At 36.1% G+C, this 18,245-nt stretch overlaps 2 protein-coding genes across 15 annotated transcripts in view; one reads left to right on the forward strand and one right to left on the reverse strand.

Moving 5' to 3' along the window:
• The window catches only part of LOC127503738 (formin-binding protein 1), an 80,382-nt gene extending 62,970 nt beyond the window's left edge, over window positions 1-17,412 (forward strand). For 3 of the 14 annotated variants that reach the window (XR_007927176.1, XR_007927181.1, XR_007927185.1), the window contains 8 exons: window positions 3,764-3,778; window positions 4,064-4,099; window positions 5,755-5,864; window positions 8,186-8,318; window positions 8,406-8,533; window positions 8,827-8,984; window positions 9,511-12,207; window positions 14,426-17,412. Coding sequence is in view for 1 of the 14 variants with exons in the window: in XM_051877841.1 (XP_051733801.1) it covers window positions 11-97; window positions 3,764-3,778; window positions 4,064-4,099; window positions 5,755-5,864; window positions 8,186-8,318; window positions 8,406-8,533; window positions 8,827-8,984; window positions 9,511-9,669; window positions 14,426-14,433 (834 nt within the window). In the remaining 13 variants the exon portion in view is untranslated. Of the gene's footprint in view, window positions 1-10; window positions 98-3,763; window positions 3,779-4,063; window positions 4,100-5,754; window positions 5,865-8,185; window positions 8,319-8,405; window positions 8,534-8,826; window positions 8,985-9,510; window positions 12,208-14,425 lie in introns of all 14 variants that reach the window. The other 11 variants (XR_007927179.1, XR_007927183.1, XR_007927186.1 and 8 more) reach the window with 6 other exon arrangements.
• rpl35 (ribosomal protein L35) overlaps window positions 1-18,245 on the reverse strand; it is a 518,047-nt gene that overhangs the window by 258,959 nt on the left and 240,843 nt on the right. The window lies entirely within an intron of this gene.

The raw sequence follows: 18,245 nt of genomic DNA on the forward strand, positions 1-18,245 counted from the left end.
TTTGCTGCAGTCTGCCCAGTCTCTCTATTATAATAAAGAAATCATGAAGAGGACTCTGGGTCGGCCTACGTATGCGTTCGAGGCCAGGCAATATGTCGTAAGTGTGTGAGAGGAGGCAAGAGTGTTTGTGGGTTTATTTAGATATTCTATATATACAAATTTATCCAAAGAAGTGAGCTAAATATGACAAAAACCTCATCTTTATTTCTAAAAATAAATAAATCAATTCTTTAAATAAATTGTAAGTATATATATATATATATATATATATATATATATATTATACATTTATATTTAATTTATATCAATTTATATGTTTATTAAAATGTTTTCTATTAGGGTTTGGGTCAGTTTATGATAATTATTATTTTTATTTTTAAAGCAATAGATGTCTATGTTATTTAGTGGTGTGTATGTGCTTATATGATAAGATATAGAGTAAAAATACAGACTTAACCTCATTTACTGTTTTTTTTTTTGTTTGTTTGTTTAAATTAATGTAATTGATATCGTTCAGTAATATTCAGTAACATAATTAAATAATCTGAATTTCTTAATTAATCTATATCTCCTTGAATGAGGTTAATGTCTGATATTTGGTATTCAAATACATCTGTAATTGAAAAAAGTTGCATCATCATCAAATGACTCTCTCATTGGCTCCTCTGGCTTCTGACCCCGCCTCTCATGTGCAACCCCCAGCAGCCTGGCTCCGCCCCTGTGCTCTGGCAGCAAATCAGCTTGTGTGGGAGGGGTTAATTCTCAAAGTGTCACGAGTGCGACTTCTGAATGCGAGCCTAGCGCATTCACGATCAACTTTGACCCTTCCGGTGCTCGTAACATTTTATCACACACTAAGATGCGTTCAGAATTCACCCCTTTTGGTGTCATTTCGCTGCTTTGATATATTGGATGTTTATCTGTATATGTACATCACGTTCACACAAACAATCCCGTCTGTATTTGATATCTATGTCCGTTACAAACGCTTCGAATTCTACATCTTGTTGGTGCATTCATGAGTTTGAGAAGTGTTTAAACATGTTGAATTGTACGTCCTGTCAGTGCGTTTATGCATTTGTCAAAATAGCTCCATAGTTTGAGCACCCTAAAATGTCCTGAGAAAAGTCTTAGGTAGCTTCACAATAAGGGTGTTGCTCTCACTAAAATTAGTTTTTTTTTGTTTTTTGTTTTTTTTTGCATCATCAGCCCACTTTATTCCAAGGTGCACAAAATAAATGAATTGTAATATTTTAGCATTTTATGTCAGGTTTTTATGAAATATTTATTTTTTTGTATAATCAACATTATTTTCATTTTATGTTGTTTTTATGCCAGGTATTTTCTTATGATTAAAGTATTTATTTAGTAAACTCAGGTGTTCACCCACTTATTCACACTACACAGTCAAAACTAGGCTTTTACTTCACGTTTTACCACACGTTTACCTTTTCTCCTTTTGATTTGAGATCCCTACTCAGGTACAATTACTCAGAATCCTCTTTGTTGAGATGGCCGTCTAAAAAACGAGCCTATCTATTGTGAATATTTTCATTTTTGTTTCTCTTTCTCTTTCCTCTGTCTTCTGTCTTCTGTCTTGTACACCCATCCCTGTCGTGTTCTATTTGTTGGCTGACTATTGCTTGAGACTGAGGATGTCATGTGACCCTGTAACATTCTGTGTAATAATTGGTTCATTGGTACCTGCTGAAGTTCACTGCATCAGAAATAAATGCCAATCAGTTCCTGATGGGATAAAATCAAATTGCATCCTATTTTTTTTTTCCTCATCGTATATCCAGTTTCACTTGAACACAAAATGATGCTTTTGAACTTTGTTGCATCATTGAGGTACAATATTGCTAAAAATTGTAGTATTGCATCATTTAAATGATCAACTTAACCTCCCATGTGCGTTTTTAACAAATATTTAGAACAATCTGGAATATTTGAAAGGTTTTAGAAATCATTGAAACTCCCTCACTAAGGTCATGTGTCCACCAAAGCAATTTAACCAGATGAAAACACCAGGCGCTCTTCTAAAACGTCTAGCACAAACACTTGAAAGCTTAAAATACTCGGCAAGTGCCATAATCGAGTAAAAATCAGTATTGGCGAGTATATGAAATGGTGTCAATCGCCAGTTTGCTGGTAACATTATGAGAATATGAACATGAACAAACGTGAATAACGCTCAGGACAGTTGACAGGCCAGTACTGCATCATCATGAAAGTTTAAGCCTTCCCAATTTAAATATTCAAGCGCAAGAAGACACAAAAAGGAACTCAATTTGTTACTCACATGCTGTGTGGGAAGTTTAGTGTGTGCACACATCCAGAGTGCGCCAAGAAAAAAACGTCTCAGCGCGCAAATACTGAAATGAGCTCTGTTCCACATCTTCTTGCACTTGAACAGACATATTCACACAAAATTTCTCGCTGAGTATCCTTGTAAACACAGTCGGTTATGGTTTGAGTGAACACAAACAGTCGAGAAAGAAAACGCATGTATCGGTATATTGGATTCGTGCAGTAGCTCTTAAAGTGACAGCAGCCTAATAAACCTGCTGCTGTCTGTTTTCAATGTAGTGTTGTCAGAAGTACCGACTTCGATACCAAGTCGGTACTGAAATTTTAAAAATGTGCCGCTGTTGAGCAGATTCTTAAACACCTCTGATTGGCCATTGTGTTCACGCGCTCATCATATACGTCTGTGATTGGCTACAATGATCAACGCTTCAAAAACATGTTGTAAATAGACATCTTTGACGCTCTTCACCGAGCGCTTACACAGATACACACGGGAGCGTTTAAAAGTAGGCGTCTATGAGCGGGATATCTGCTGATAGACGCCTGCTTTCAAACGCCCTGCTTTCAAACTCTCCTGTGCATTGATCATTGTAGCCAACCACAGACATATATGTTGAGCGCATGTTCACGAATACGCTCAACAGCACTCAAAGCGTCACATTTTTAAAATTTCACTTTGAAACCAAGTCGGTACTTTTGACAACACTACATTGAAACAGGCGGCAGCAGGTTTATTAGGCTTCTGTCACTGTAAGATAAATTTAAGGTGGTAAATATTCTTAAGTCACCAGCCATTGGCAGGTGTGGCAAAAAGTTAGTTTTAGGCCCTACTGTCGCAGATAGTTTGTTTCTGAATATAAAAATGTCGACAGTCGTTTTGCTTGTTGTCATCTGTCGTTGTTCTACAAGCAAGATGTGGCGATTGGCTGATGTGATATTTGTCCCGCCCCTTCTCCACTGTGATTGGGTAAAAGGTGACTAACATTTTTTAACTCTCGGCAACCAGAAAAATAAAAATAGACGCTTAGCGCTTCGTCACGCTGCTACTGTTTTTAAATATGTGGCGCTCCTATCGAAAACGATTGAAAATACATGCTGGAAGAATGCATTGGTGGACACACTGCCTAAATGACCGAATGTATTTAGACAGCTTGTACTTCCACTAATGTAATATTTTCCTCGTTCATGTGCCAAAGTGAGGCTTTCAACTAAATTTCAAGTGGCTCTGCCAGCAGATATCTGTCTTATGACAAAGCACAAAATACCGGAGGCCAGCCAAGTGTGATTGTGTGAGGTGATGGAGTGAGCTTCACCGGTGACAACATCATAACACACGAACACACCTGCATGTATGTGTATGACGTGTACAGGGGTCTGATGTTTCTCCCTCTGATGTTTTCTCTCTTCTCTCGGTTCTTTCCCTCGATCGCTCTCTCTTTTCGCCCATGAGAAGCTCTCTCTAAAGCTGGTAAGCATGACCTCAGTAGCATATTCGTAGCGGCATGACCGTAGCATGTCCGTCGCTGTAGTAACACCTGGTCCTTTAACATCACTTTGTTCCTTTGTGTTCAACCCGTATCAATATTTATTTTTTTTAACAAAACTTTTGGTCTCTCTCTTTTTTTTAAAAAATAATTTTACCTTTGTGTGTATTTAAGTTTAAAACCGTTTTGTTGTCTTATTTATCTTTTTTGTTGATGTCTGTTTTTGTTTTGTTTTGCCTTGTTGCCGTGGTGACTGTCCCTCTGTGTAGCTCTCACTCAATGCCCACGTGCGGAACCTTATTGAGGTGATCTGAAACCCGTTTTTTGTCCTCGTGTTTGTTTATCTGTTCAGTTTTCTCTGATTTGGTCTTGATTAACTTTGATCCCTAGATAGATATTATGGCATAATATGCTGAAATGTGATCATTTTGAATGTATATTAGAGATTCTTTTTCATCAGTTAAGTTAAAGGGATAGTTCACATGCAAAATAAATATTCAGTCTTCATTTGCTCACCCTCATGTCACCCTTAACCTGTTTGACTGCAAAAGCAGATGCTTGCTGCTACTTTCATTATATGGAAAAGAGCAGCATAAACATTTTGCAAAATATCTTCTTTTGTGTTTCACTGAAGTCAAACATGTTTTTAAATGACATGATTGTGAGAAAAAAAAAATTTTGTGTGTGAATTATGTCTTCAAGTATTATTAATAATTAAAAGTGATTAGAATATATCAAGTATCTTAACCAATCATAGAGCGTCTTACTGTTTTAGCCCCGCCCAAAACTTTTCACGTGATTATTGAATCACTCATTTACTGATAGTGTAGTATGATTTACAGTTGAATATTATACTACAAGTAATGTTTGTTTTTAATGTTATGTTTATAGATGTGTGTATTTTGATCCATTTTTATCTATTTTATTTTATAAAAACCATATATTTTTATTTTAAAATAACCAAATGTTACACAATTAACATTTTATTTTAACATTTTGTCTTTTTTTTGAAGAGGGTGAGTATAAAGTGAGTGTAGCATGTATGTTGTGCTTGTGTAGATCTTGACTATATATTTCAAGTTTGCCTGGGGTGAGTTTGTGGTTTTATTTAACTGTATTTTTGAGTGATAATGCAATGCATGCTCAGTCAAATCTGGATGTTTATTGTTGCATGACAGTATGGTGGCGTGGAAGAAGGGGTAAGGTCGCTGTGCCTGCCTTGTGACCTTTGACCTTTTAGTGAGATGTTTACATTGACCTGTGGGTGGAATTAGAGGAAAAGATACAGCCATGCACCTATTCAGTCCAAGCTCAAATTAGAGAAATGCTGTGAATAAACAAAGTCCGATTTTAGGCTAGAATAAGTATTGCAGAATGCCCCCAAACTCACGGCTCTTTAGCACCACCATGTGATTAAGATCAGCATGGAAAATACTGCCTTTCAGAGAGAGCTAATGTGGAAAAAACAGCGGCTCGAGTGTTCAGAGGATCGATACATTAATGTAGACAGGAACAGGATATGAGAGAGAGTGAGAGAGAGAGAGGGCACATAAGGACAGATGCAAACCAAATCTCTCAGATCAACCAGAATCAGATTTTAAAGATAAGCCGAGCAAGATGACAGTTTGTTTCATGAGAACCATTTAATCAATGTTGTTGTTGGCATTGGACTGAATAGGTTCAGTTAATCATTGATCTTAGATTTAATTAGCTCATCTGGTTTACCTTTGATAAACATTTGAGTTGAAAGCTGATTGGCTCATTACCAAAGTCTGCTAGCCAACCAGATGACAGAAACAGAAGAATCTTTATTAGTCAGTTGAAGTGTTTGGATGTGGCCTGGGTTGACCCGCCCCATTTATACATATGCATATGCATATTTTTTTTATCTGCAGATTCAAAAAACAGTACAGTGTCATTTTTTAAAGGTTTGTCTGTCTCCCTCTCTGTCTCCTCTTAGGGTTCGAATCCTGAGGACTTCAGTCATCTTCCTCCAGAGCAAAGAAGGAAGAAGCTTCAGGCGAAGATTGACGACATTAATAAAGACATACAGAAAGAGATGGACCAGAGGTATACTGGCAAAACACAAATAACAGAAACACAAACTCATATATCTTGCCATAAAAAAATCCTAAAGGATACACTGACAGTGTTAAAGGATTAGTTCACTTCAGAATCAAAATTTCCTGATAATTTACTCACCCCCATGTCATCCAAGATGTTCATGTCCTTCTTTCTTCCGTTGAAAAGAAATTAAGGAAAACATTCCAGGATTTTTCTCCATATAGTGGACTTCAACAGGGTTCAACAGGTTGAAGGTCCAAATTGCAGTTTCAGTGCAGCTTCAAAGCAATAAGGGTCTTATCTACAGGGTTCCCACGGGTCATGGAATTTCTGGAATATCATGGAATTTTAAAAGGTCTTTTCCAGACATTGAAAGTCAGGGAATTCTATTTTTTTTTTTGTCCAAGTCATGAAATATCAGGGATTTTTGTTTGTCGCTTTAAATTTTAGTTTATCAAAATGTAATTTTTCTATACCGCAGTTTTTTATTGAGTTGTTTCACGTGTTTTGCGTATTATTATGGTTAGGCTATTTTTCAGCGGCATTTTATTCCCTTCCCGCTCATCAACTTAAGTCAAATGCAGTCGCCTGTACCTGTTAACTAAGGCAAACATGCCAGAAAAAATGTAAATTTCAAGAGCTTTGGCTACAAAATGACCACTTCAAAGACTGTCCTAACCAGCCGCGACACGACAAAGATTCTATTTTTGAAATGGTTTCTATATTTCTGGGATTTTGCAGCTAATAGTTCAGGTCATAGAGAGGGAACAAGGACATAAATGCACAAAGAAAAGTATTTATTACTTAGTTTGAACGTTCTTGTTTCCTTTTATTTCTTTTCAAACTCTGAGGTAAATTATCCATTGTTGCTCTCATAGTGGCTATTAAAGTCATGCAAAATGATATTCAAGCTCAAACCATTTTAATATTAAGCAAAGCTCAAACAAGTGTATTTCATGACAAAGATTGTATCAGTCACTGTATTTTGAATAATGTTTTATGGTTTAATTTTGTTAGTTTAATTTCGTTTGGTTTTCATGTTTAGATGCGAACAGAGCCCGCCCACACGCTGTTATGATTGGCTGTGATTAATGATTGATTTTGTTGTCTTGTAGCTTTGTCTAGTCTGGTTAGGACACAGTAAGCCACCTTTTCACTGCACAATTGTCGCAATTCGCCCCCTAGTGTCAGTCGCACAGAATTTTCAAATTGGTCGTGCGTAGCCGTTACCTTCATTTATTCACCATGGTAGAATGAATAAATATGAATAAATTAATAAGTGCACATTGGTTAAACTACCAACATTACTTCTGAAGGAAAAATATTATGGGACTTAATTATTTAATAATTATTAATTATTTATTTCAGACTTAAAGCTTGCAAATGGATGTAGGTGGAAGTACTGTGGTGGGGCGAAAAACTTAATCTCATTTTCTCCTCCAACTTCAAAATCATCCGACATTGTTGTTTTACCTTTTTTTGTAAAGGGCGTTTGACTTCGTCTTTGCACGTTCACTTTTTAGACACTGGATCGGTACTTCCGCCTACATCATGTGTGACCTTTCCAACGTGATTACGTAATGCGTAGCGCATCGCAGATCAGTGCAAGACAAGCATTCGTGATTAAAAAGTATAGAATTTTTATTTTTTTTAGAAAATGACCAATCGTTTTACTAGATAAGACCCTTATTCCTCATCTGGGATCGTGTAGAGCTCTTTGAAGCTGCACTGAAACTGCAATTTGGACCTTCAACCAGTTGAACCCTGTTGAAGTCCACTATATAGAGAAAAATCCTGGAATATTTTCCTCACAAACATTAATTTCTTTTCAACTGAAGAAAGAAAGATATGAACATCTTGGATGACTTGGGGGTGAGTAAATTATCAGGAAATTTAAATTTAGAAGTGAATTAAAACTTTAATATTTCCTAAAAAAAATTAAAAAAAAAAAAACCTAAAGGAACCCAATTGGAATTTTTGTTATAATTTGAAAAATAAGTTCTATGGGATCCCTGGGAATTTTCTTTTCGGATTCAAACATGACATCATTTTTGAGAATACATGGTTTCCAGTTGCACTATTATTATAACCAAAAGAATAAAATCCCTCTTTAGGACAACACAATTCTATTTAAATAAAAATCTTTTGGGATTTTAAAACCCCCCTAAAACTCCCTCTTTAGGATCTTATTTGATTCTTTAGCAGGATTTTTATTTGATTCTGTTGGGATTTTAAAAAAATATATATATATTTTGACTACGCCAGGGTATGATGGGATTTATTCTGCAAAAATGTGTATTTTTATGTGTATTTTTTTTTCTTGGCAGAGATGCTTTGACTAAAATGAAGGAAGTATATATAAAGAACCCACAGATGGGGGATCCCAACAGCGTGGATCCTCGGTTAGGAGAGATCGCCCAAAACATTGAGAAACTGCAAGCGGAGGCACAGAAATTTGAGGTGCGTATAAATGAACATCTTCAAATATATAGCACAGGCCTGCATGAGTAGTTCAGTTCAGTGGAAATGAGTGTGTGTGTGCTCTAGGGCTGGTTAGCGGAGGTCGAAGGAAGGATGCCGGTGAAGAGTGACCCTCCACGGCGGACAAGTGTCCTATACGAGACCCAGAACAGCACGCCACCTTCCAACAACAACTGCGCACAGGATAGAGAGAGGTACACACTCACACACACATACACACACACACATTGTGTACCTGTACTTGTGAGGACTGCCTTAGCTCCGCCCACCATGGAATTTCATTGGTTTTAAAATCTATTAAATATGTATTTATCTTAATGTTCTATGCATTTTATTGTGTTACTCTTTGAGTTATATTTTATTCTCATTGACTTTTAACATTAATATTAATGGTCCCATAAGAGTGTAATAAAGCTAATATATGCACATACTTTCAAAACAGTTGCTATAGTTATTGTCTACGTGTGTGTGCGTGTGTGTGATGGAGCAGTCCGGATGGCAGTTATACAGAGGAACCGAGTTCTGAGGTCCAGAGTAAACCAGAGGTCCATCCCGAAACAGCGGAGTCCGGAGATGAATTTGATGACGCAGACGAAGAAATGCTTCCGACCATCGGCACCTGCAAAGCCCTCTACCCGTTTGAAGGTATTTCATGTATAAAATGTACATAAACAAATATTTCTAGCAAAAAATGTGGGCTTCGCTTCAAACCTAGTGAGTTGTCTCGCTGTCTACATAGGGAGCTTCCTGATAAGACAGCATCTTAAGTGAAATTATACTTGCTGCATTTATTTGATCTAACATATAGTAAAAACAGTAATATTATGAAACTTTATTACAATTTAAAAGAACTGTTTTCTATTTTAATACATTTTAAAATGTAATTTATTCCTGTGATCAAAGCTGAATTTTCAGCATCATTACTCCAGTCTTCAGTGTCACATGATCCTTCAGAAATCATTCTAATATGCTGATTTGCTGCTCAAGAAGGATTTCTTATTATTATCAATGTTGAAAACAGTTATTTTCAGTTATTTCAACTGTTTTTGCTGTCACTTTTGATGCATTCTCGCTGAATAAAAGACCCCAAACTTTTGAACGGAAGTGTACATGTATGTATATATATATATATTTATTTAATTATTTATTGTCCTATCACTTTTCTCTGTAGGTCATAATGAAGGCACCATCGCAGTAGCAGAGGGTGAGCTCTTGTATGTAATAGAGGAAGACAAAGGTGACGGATGGACGCGTGTTAGAAGAAACGAAGAAGAGGAGGGTTACGTCCCCACATCCTACGTCGAGGTCTTTCTGGACTCCAACGCCAAAGGTGCCATTACCTACATATGACCCAGAGCTTTAGGTCCTGTGATCTCATGAGTGTGTTTGTGTATATGAACACTAAAGGAGACATCTAGGGTGTGACTCTCTCCAAGCCAAGAAAGTGACTGTTTTTTGTTAATGCGGGCAGACTTTTTTCTGAAACTGAATGACTAAATGATTGTACTGTATGTGTCTTAGCACATGATGGTTTTAGATATTAGTCCACCATAGTTTAATATGGCGGGAGTATCTTGTTGTATTGAATAGCAGTGCATGTTAGATCACTCCATTAAAATGCACACATATACGAGGAGATACATGCAAGTTTTTGTACTGTTTTCATATGTAAAGTAATTGTAAAGTAACTTAAGGTCCAGCCTAGATCATGGAGGAAAATGTCAAATTAGGGGCTGTTCACACAGGATGCATTTTTCCATTCCACTGCTCTACTTTTTCATCGTTTTTCAATGTAAACACATGCTAGACGGACATCTCACATCTTTTGCAGCATCTCGCATATGACATGGCATTCTAAAAACATGGCGCTCAGGTTAAAATAAGTTCAACTTCTAAAGAACGAGTCTCTAGACCCTGTTTTTTCCGCTCCACTGACCAGTGTGTCTCAATTTTGTAACTGCAGAAACGCGTTCTGTGTGGACCGGCCCTTATGCTGGTGTTGATCATCACACATTGACATCAGTAATAATGAACAGTTTACATGTAGCATAAATAAGTAGAATTTCTTTAGTAAACCATCACCATGCCTTTGAATATATCTGTGAAAAGCACATCATTTGCTAATACGTGTTAGATAGAGACTGCCGGTATGGATCTTTAGCTGTATTATTTGTTCACACTTTGTTCAATCTCAGTACATACACTGAAAAAATTGGTGTAGAAACAATTTTCACTCCGAAATTGCTAAGTACTGTAATACATTGAATTAAACAGGAAATTGTGAAGTAGTAAGACTTAAATAATCTTTAAGATTCAAAAAATCATTTTTTACAGTGTATAGTTGATAGTATGGAAGCTTGTTTCCACCACTAAATAAAATAATAAAAAAGGTAATTGCGACTTTTTATCTCACAATTCTGACTTTGTTTCTCAGAATTGCAAGATTTAAACTCACAATTGCGAGTTATAAAGTCAGAATTGCGAGATATAAACTTGTGATTCTGACTTTTTCTCAGAATTTTTTATAACTCGCAATTCTGACTTTATATCTCACAATTCTGACTTTATATCTCGCAATTCTGACTTTATAACTCGTAAGTCTGACTTTATATCATGTAATTCTTACTTTATATCTCGCAATTCTGACTTTATAACTCACAATTCTGACTATGTCATGCAATTCTGACTTTATATCACACAATTCTGACTTTATAACTCGTAAGTCTGACTTTATATCATGTAATTCTTACTTTATAACTCGCAATTCGGATGACTTTATAACTCGCAATTCTGACTTTGTCATGTAATTCTGACTTTTTAACTCGCAATTCTGACTTTATAGCTCACAATTCTGACTTTATATCATGTGATTCTGACTTTATATCATGTAATTCTGACTTTATAACTCGTAATTCTGACTTTATATCTCACAATTCTGACTTTATATCTCGCAATTCTGACTTTATATTTCACAATTCTGAAAAAAAGTCAGAATTGTGAGATAAAAAGTTGCAATTACCTTTTTTATTTTTTATTTCATGGCAGAAACAAGATTCCATATGATATAGATATTCATAACAATAAGATATAACCCTGGAAAAACATAATGCAACCATTTAAATGAGTAAAATCCATAGACTGTATAAAACAATGTGACGCAGTGTCCGTGACTTTGCCTGTAGGTTTCTGAAGAGCATTTTTGAAGCCCAAAGTGGGCGGAGCCGGCCGTCACCATCTTGGCAGTGCGTCACTCCAAGATAACTGAAAATGGCAAAGAGTTGGGACGTGGGTGGAATTAGCTGAGGTGACGTGACGGCTAACAGACCGCAGACAAACGGCTAGTAGTGACAGCAGCTGCAATCCACCTGTCACTCAAGTGGCCACGCCCTTAATTATGCAGAAATTTAAGGCTTAATATAATTTAAACAGATGAGTTTTAAAAAAAATCACCCCCCTCACAGTTGTCATGAAGTTCAAAATTAGCTATATAGACCAAAACCACTTTTTGGACAAGGCTGTAAACATTTTTTTTCTGCTGTAATGTTGGGCATTTTAACATGGGGGGTCTATGGGATTGACTCCCTTTTGGAGCCTGTCTCTAGCGGCCAGTCGATGAATTGCAGTTTAAGTCACTTCCATGTTGGATTCATAAGAGAGACCGGAAGGTTGCTGCTTGGTAAAATCACAGTATTCATTAAAAAATCACGCTCACAAAATTTGAGTCACGACAACACACTCATGTTTGGTGCTCCTGATCTTTATTCCTGACTGAGAGCTGCAATTTTAGCTATGAAATGTGACGTATGAAACGTTTCTGAATGTTTCCTCACAGAGCTGTTTTCCTGGAGAAGGGTTTATCTTTCTGAGGGTGAGATGGAGTACTAGTTGAGTGCATTAACTGTGTGTGACGAAGAGATTTTGAATCAAGCTTATAAGTGTGATTTTCTCAAAATGAAATGTTGAAGTTAGACCTTTATTTCAGTTTAAATAAGCATGAACCTACTAACACTACACACCCTTTAAGTTATGCAAAACGACATGCACACACACACACACACACACACACACACACACACACACACAAAAAACATCCAGTTCACAAACCAACAGAGAGATAACCTAAATGCTGATGTAATTATTGATAAAAACATACTAAACTTCATCTGAGTGCTCTGTTTCTGCAAACCCGACTGATTGACTGAATTCTTGCCAGTTTTGCTCTGCATAAATGCATGTTTGAGTGTGTTTCAGGCCACATTTGTTCTTGAATTCAACCAAGAAAATTGAATTACACTTGCCAACAAATCATGCATATTATAAATCATGCTACACACAACCGTACGTGTTTATATTGTCATTTTCCAGTCCATTTTGTAATTGTATAGCTCATATAAGCACAATGTCACATGTGTGTGTTTTTTTGGGGTGCATTCAACTGGGCTTTTCACTCTTCTAATCATGGTCATTTTTAACCTTGGATTATCTTGTTCCGTGTTTCACACTGTTTATCCTGGGTTAATCAATGTGTACATTTGGTTTTAAAATTACAAGCGTGAAACAGTGTTGTTATTGTTAACTAGAACTAAAACAGTTAAAGTGCCCCTATTATGCTATTTTAATTAATCTCATTTCTCAAAGATGAAGTCTCTCTAAAACTCCTCCTTTCTGAGAGCCTACTCTGATCTTATTGGTCAGATGGTCCAGTCTGTTGTGATTGGCTTGCATTATGCAAAGTTGTTACGTTATGTGGGTATGTAACAGGAAGTGAGGCTGGAATTACTGACGACTCGTTTCAGCAGTTCAAACTCGATTCTTTCTTTTAGGAGAAAATAACTCAATTTACCTGCACTTTAATCTTTGAAACTTTGTGATATTCGAAAAAAGTATTTAATCATTTTCATTAATACTTAATTAAAACCTGAAATAAAGTCAAATATATATATATATTAGATGAAAAACTTAAAGCTTCAGTGTGTAAATTTTAGCGACATCTAGCGGTGAGGTTGTGAATTGCAACCAACGGCTCAGTCCTCTGCTCACCCCTCCCTTACGAAGCACATAGAGAAGCTACGGTGGCCGACACAGGACAAAGATGTTGTCGTCTGAGACAGCAGAGAGTAGCCAGTCAAGCAAACGTGCTTTGTAGAGCAGTTTGTCCATTAAGGGCTACTGTAGAAACATGGCGACGCAAAATGGCGACTTCCATGTAAGGGGACCCGCGGTGTATGTAGATATAAACGGCTCATTCTAGGGTAGTAAAAACATAATGGTTCATTATGTAAGGTCTTTATACACCACTGAAAACATAGTTATGTATATTATATTGCATTTCTGTCAATAGATCCTCCTAAATATTACACACTGGAGCTTTAAAGAACATAAATAAAATGTTGCATTGGCAACCAACTTGATGTACTAAAATGGCTAAATCTAAAAAAAAAAAAATTAATTTAAACTAAAAATAAATATTTAAAGAACTAATAAAAATGACAAACCCACATAACAATTATTCAAAATTTATTAACTAAAATTAAAATGTAACCTGAAAATATAAAAATAAAAGCTAATTCAAAATATTAATATACACTATACTATTATACAAATAATATTAAAATAACACTGGCATTAAATGTTGCTTAACCCATGGATAAAAATGACCTAAAAATAAAAAGTAGAAAACCCAGGGTTAAAGGGATAGTTCACCCAAAAATGTAAAATTTCCTCAAGCTGTTCTAAACCTGTATGAATTTCTTTGTTCTGCTGAACACAAAAGAAGATGTTTTGAAGAATGTGGGTAACCAAACTGTTTCTGGTCTCCATTGACTTCCATAGTATCTTTTTCTATACTATGGAAGTCAATGTGGATCAGCAACTGTTTGATTAACCACATTCTTCAAAAAAATAACTACAGGTGTAGAACAATTTGCAGGTGAGTAAATGATGACAAACTTTTTGTTTTTGGGTGAACTATCCCTTTAAGTATAGTGTAAATAGCCATTCATAGGGGGCATGAATCCATCACTTCACCAAGTCTAACATGTTTTTTCTTTTGTTTTCCATATGTTTGTTTGTTTGTATGACTGCAGATTCGTAAAGTATGGAAGGAGGACTCAGTGGTGCAGGGCAAACAGCAGCCACATGTGGGGAAAACTACAGCCTACCCTCCATGAACCGCCCTAGAGTGAGACAGATGAGAGACAGACACAAAATAAAGAGAGGAACAGTGAAAGAAGCGAGAGGAAGAGGCTATAGAGACCTCTCGGCCTAAATTCTCCTGCTGTAGAGAGGAACTTTAACAGCAAATCAGAGAAAAATATTATGACATTTAGATTTCTTACCTGTCTGTTATTTTATAATGAGGTGAATATGATCTACATATATCATTTTGCTTTACGGCTCTTCATCGCTGCTGAACGGCGCTAACGTTTCTTTCAGCCTGGTGCGAATGAGTGTATGTATGTATGTCTTTAACAGCTTGAAACGATCTTGCTTCCGATTCCCTGACCTATCCTGAACTGGGAACGTGGTCTGTAAAAGGAGCTGAATTTGCGGTACCACAATACTGCTGCGTTCCGTCCGTTTTCCTACTTGACATCTTGAAGCTCGGAAGATGATGTTCACTAACAGTTTGGAATATTTTTTTGAAAGAAGTCTCACCAAGGCTATTTTTATTTGATCAAACATACAGTAAAAACAGTAATATTGTGAAATATTATTGCAAATTAAAAGAACTGTTTTCTATTTACTATATTTTAAACTGTAATTGATTCCTGTGATTCCTTCAGCATCATTACTCCAGTCTTCAGTGTCACATGATCCTTCAGAAATCATTCTAATATGATGATTTGCTCCGCAAAAAAACATTTCTGATTTTTATCAATGTTTAAAACAGTTGTGCTGCACAATATTTTTGTGGAGAGCACAACTGTTTTCAACATGAATAACAAGAAATGTTTCTTGAGCAGAAAATCAGCATATTAGAATGATTTCTGAAGGATCATGTGAGACCTGAAGAATAATTAAGCCTTGGTGAGCATAAGAAACTTCTTTCATAAATATATATAAAAAACGTAATTATTCCAAACTTTTGATCGATAGTGTATAAAGAAACAAAATGGCAAAGCAAGCACGTTTTACAGGTTTATGATTATCAACAGATGATTTATCATGTTTTAAGCATCTAAAAACATATAATATAGGAACTTTGACTCATTCTTGCATTTTATTTGCTTTAAAGCACTCGTTTAACATTAACCACATGTTCCGCTTTGTTTGTATGATGTGAAATGTCTTCAAGTGCCCTTCTATTGCACTTTTCCAAGTTTCAAGCTGGCATTTAAATGGAACGCAGCATTAGAATTCTTCAAGATGTCACTCATTCTGGCTCCTTTGTCAGGCCACACCCCTTTAGAACCTTTGACTCCACCTCCCAAAGATAACAGCTGCTGGGCACACACGTCAGGGGCGGGGCTTCACTGGCCAATAGCATGTCTGCTTGCCCTGGCACCTCCTCTGTCTCCGCCCTTCCAGTGCAATTACTAATACTCTGTCTGTCTGCCATCTTACCTAACTCATTTTTATCTAACGTCCCTTCAGTGATTCACATTTCCATTCATTTAATGACTTCATGCTTTACCTTAACCGTCCAGTCGTCACGCTCGAGTGCAGTTTTTTTGTTGTCCAGCAGGGGAGGGGCTATATTTACATACATGAATATGCTAATGTCCTGTTTATATGGGTATGTATTTATTGTGACAGCTGTTTTGTTCATGTCTTCATGGTTTTACCCTGTGGAGAACCCAGCTGAGAATACCGCAACCTCATTGGCTGGTTTCAGTTGGCGATAAAGTATATATATATGTGTGTAAGGGTTTAAATGTACTCTGAGCCAAATGTACAGGTTAACCAGACATTTAACATGCATCATGTGATCTGTGTTTGGCATTTGTATGGCTGTCTTAACCTGAAGATTGAACTCCATGCTTGAGGTTTTGATTTTTTTTCTTTTCCCCTTTTAATGTCATCACTGTGGTTTGACAAAGAGGAGTTTTATTTTTTCTTTCTGTAATGTCTGTTGTGAAGAGATTATATTTTTTAATTTCATCATCTTCCACTGACTACTCACCATCCCTGAGGCACATAATTTTAACTTTTCTTTTTATATATATTTTTTACATTTTCTCACACAATCATTTTGGGTCCAGGAGAGGTTTTAGATATTTTAAATTTTTTCATTTTCTCTTGATTCTTAAGTAGGTTTGAAGCCCAAAACATCTACATCTCTACAGACGGCATCATGGAAATGAAAATTCGCACATCCCACAAATCTGCTATTTAATGCTGAATGCTTTTATTATGTTTAATGAAGCGCTTATTGATGAATTATGTTGAAGGAGCAGCATCTCCTAATAACTGACTGACTCGCTATTGATGAACCTATGAATATGAAAATGTGTAATAAATGAGAAAAGGTTTTGAAAAGCGGAGAACATCTTACCATCTTAAAGAGGAAAGCGTCATTATGTCTGTCTTCCGATCTTACACACTGTCTCAAGTGCTCGGTTTCTCTTTGAGAACAAAACAATTGCAAAACAACTTTAACATTTAAGCCTTTTCAGCATTGTTACTCTTCCGGCTATCACCATGTGACATATACAGTCACAGCTGTCTTATTTGACCTATCAGTGATAAGAATCATTTGCCCTCGGCCCCTACTTGCTCTTTTTGGGGCTTCAAAACACCATTCCCAAATCAGAGAATTTTAAATATAAATATATACATATGTATATCTATGCGTACAAGTCTATAAATAAGAGTGAACTACCAATCCATGGTAAGAGTCTATTTTTAAATTTTGATTAATAAAAATGTCCCAGTTTCTTTTCTCTGCTTTGCTAAATGAATTAAACTTTTTTTTTTTTTTTTTTTTCGTCTCGTTTGGTGGAGTCTGCCAAATGTTTGTTTTGCACTTTTTTGTTTGTGTTTTATTTGTTATGCTTGTGTTTTTGGAGCACTGAATACTTTGTATGTGTTTAACTGTGCCAATTAAAGATAGAGGGGAAAAATCAAAGAATTATTGTCTCAGTGTATCTGTGTGTGTGTGTGTGTGTGTGTGTGAACTGTGCCAATTAAAGATAGAGGGGGAAAATCAAAGAATTATTGTCTCAGTGTGTGTGTGTACAGGTTGGCTGTACTTTTAAAAGGCCAAATTTCCTCACTTATATAGTGAAATATTATGGCAACCGATGACATTTTACTGGTCCTCACTACTTAAAAAGGCTTATAAATCAGCCAAAACATTTTTAGTCTAGTGTTTTGCACATTTCTGTAATGGGTAAATTTGGGTTAACTTGGGTTAGGCCCATAGAAAACATCATTAAATTATCATTAAAATATCAGTGTCCTCTCTAATATAGTGAAACAAACATGAGTGTGTGTGTACCCACTTGCAATACATCATATAGTACATACAGGTGCTTGTCATATAATTAGAATATCATCAAAAAGGTAATTTATTTCACTAATTCCATTCAAAAAGTGAAACCTGTATATTATATTCATTCATTACACACAGACTGATATATTTCAAATGTTTATTTCTTTTAATTTTGATGATTATAACTGACAACTAAGGAAAATCCCAAATTCAGTATCTCAGAAAATTCGAATATTGTGAAAAGGTTCAATATTGAAGACACCTGGTGCCACACTCTAATCAGCTAATTAACTCAAAACACCTGCAAAGGCCTTTAAATGGTCTCTCAGTCTAGTTCTGTAGGCTACACAATCATGGGGAAGACTGCTGACTTGACAGTTGTCCAAAAGACGACCATTGACACCTTGCACAAGGAGGGCAAGACACAAAAGGTCATTGCAAAACAGGCTGGCTGTTCACAGAGCTCTGTG

This window comes from Ctenopharyngodon idella, chromosome 21 (assembly GCF_019924925.1).
Source record: "Ctenopharyngodon idella isolate HZGC_01 chromosome 21, HZGC01, whole genome shotgun sequence".
NCBI classification, from domain to species: domain Eukaryota; kingdom Metazoa; phylum Chordata; class Actinopteri; order Cypriniformes; family Xenocyprididae; genus Ctenopharyngodon; species Ctenopharyngodon idella.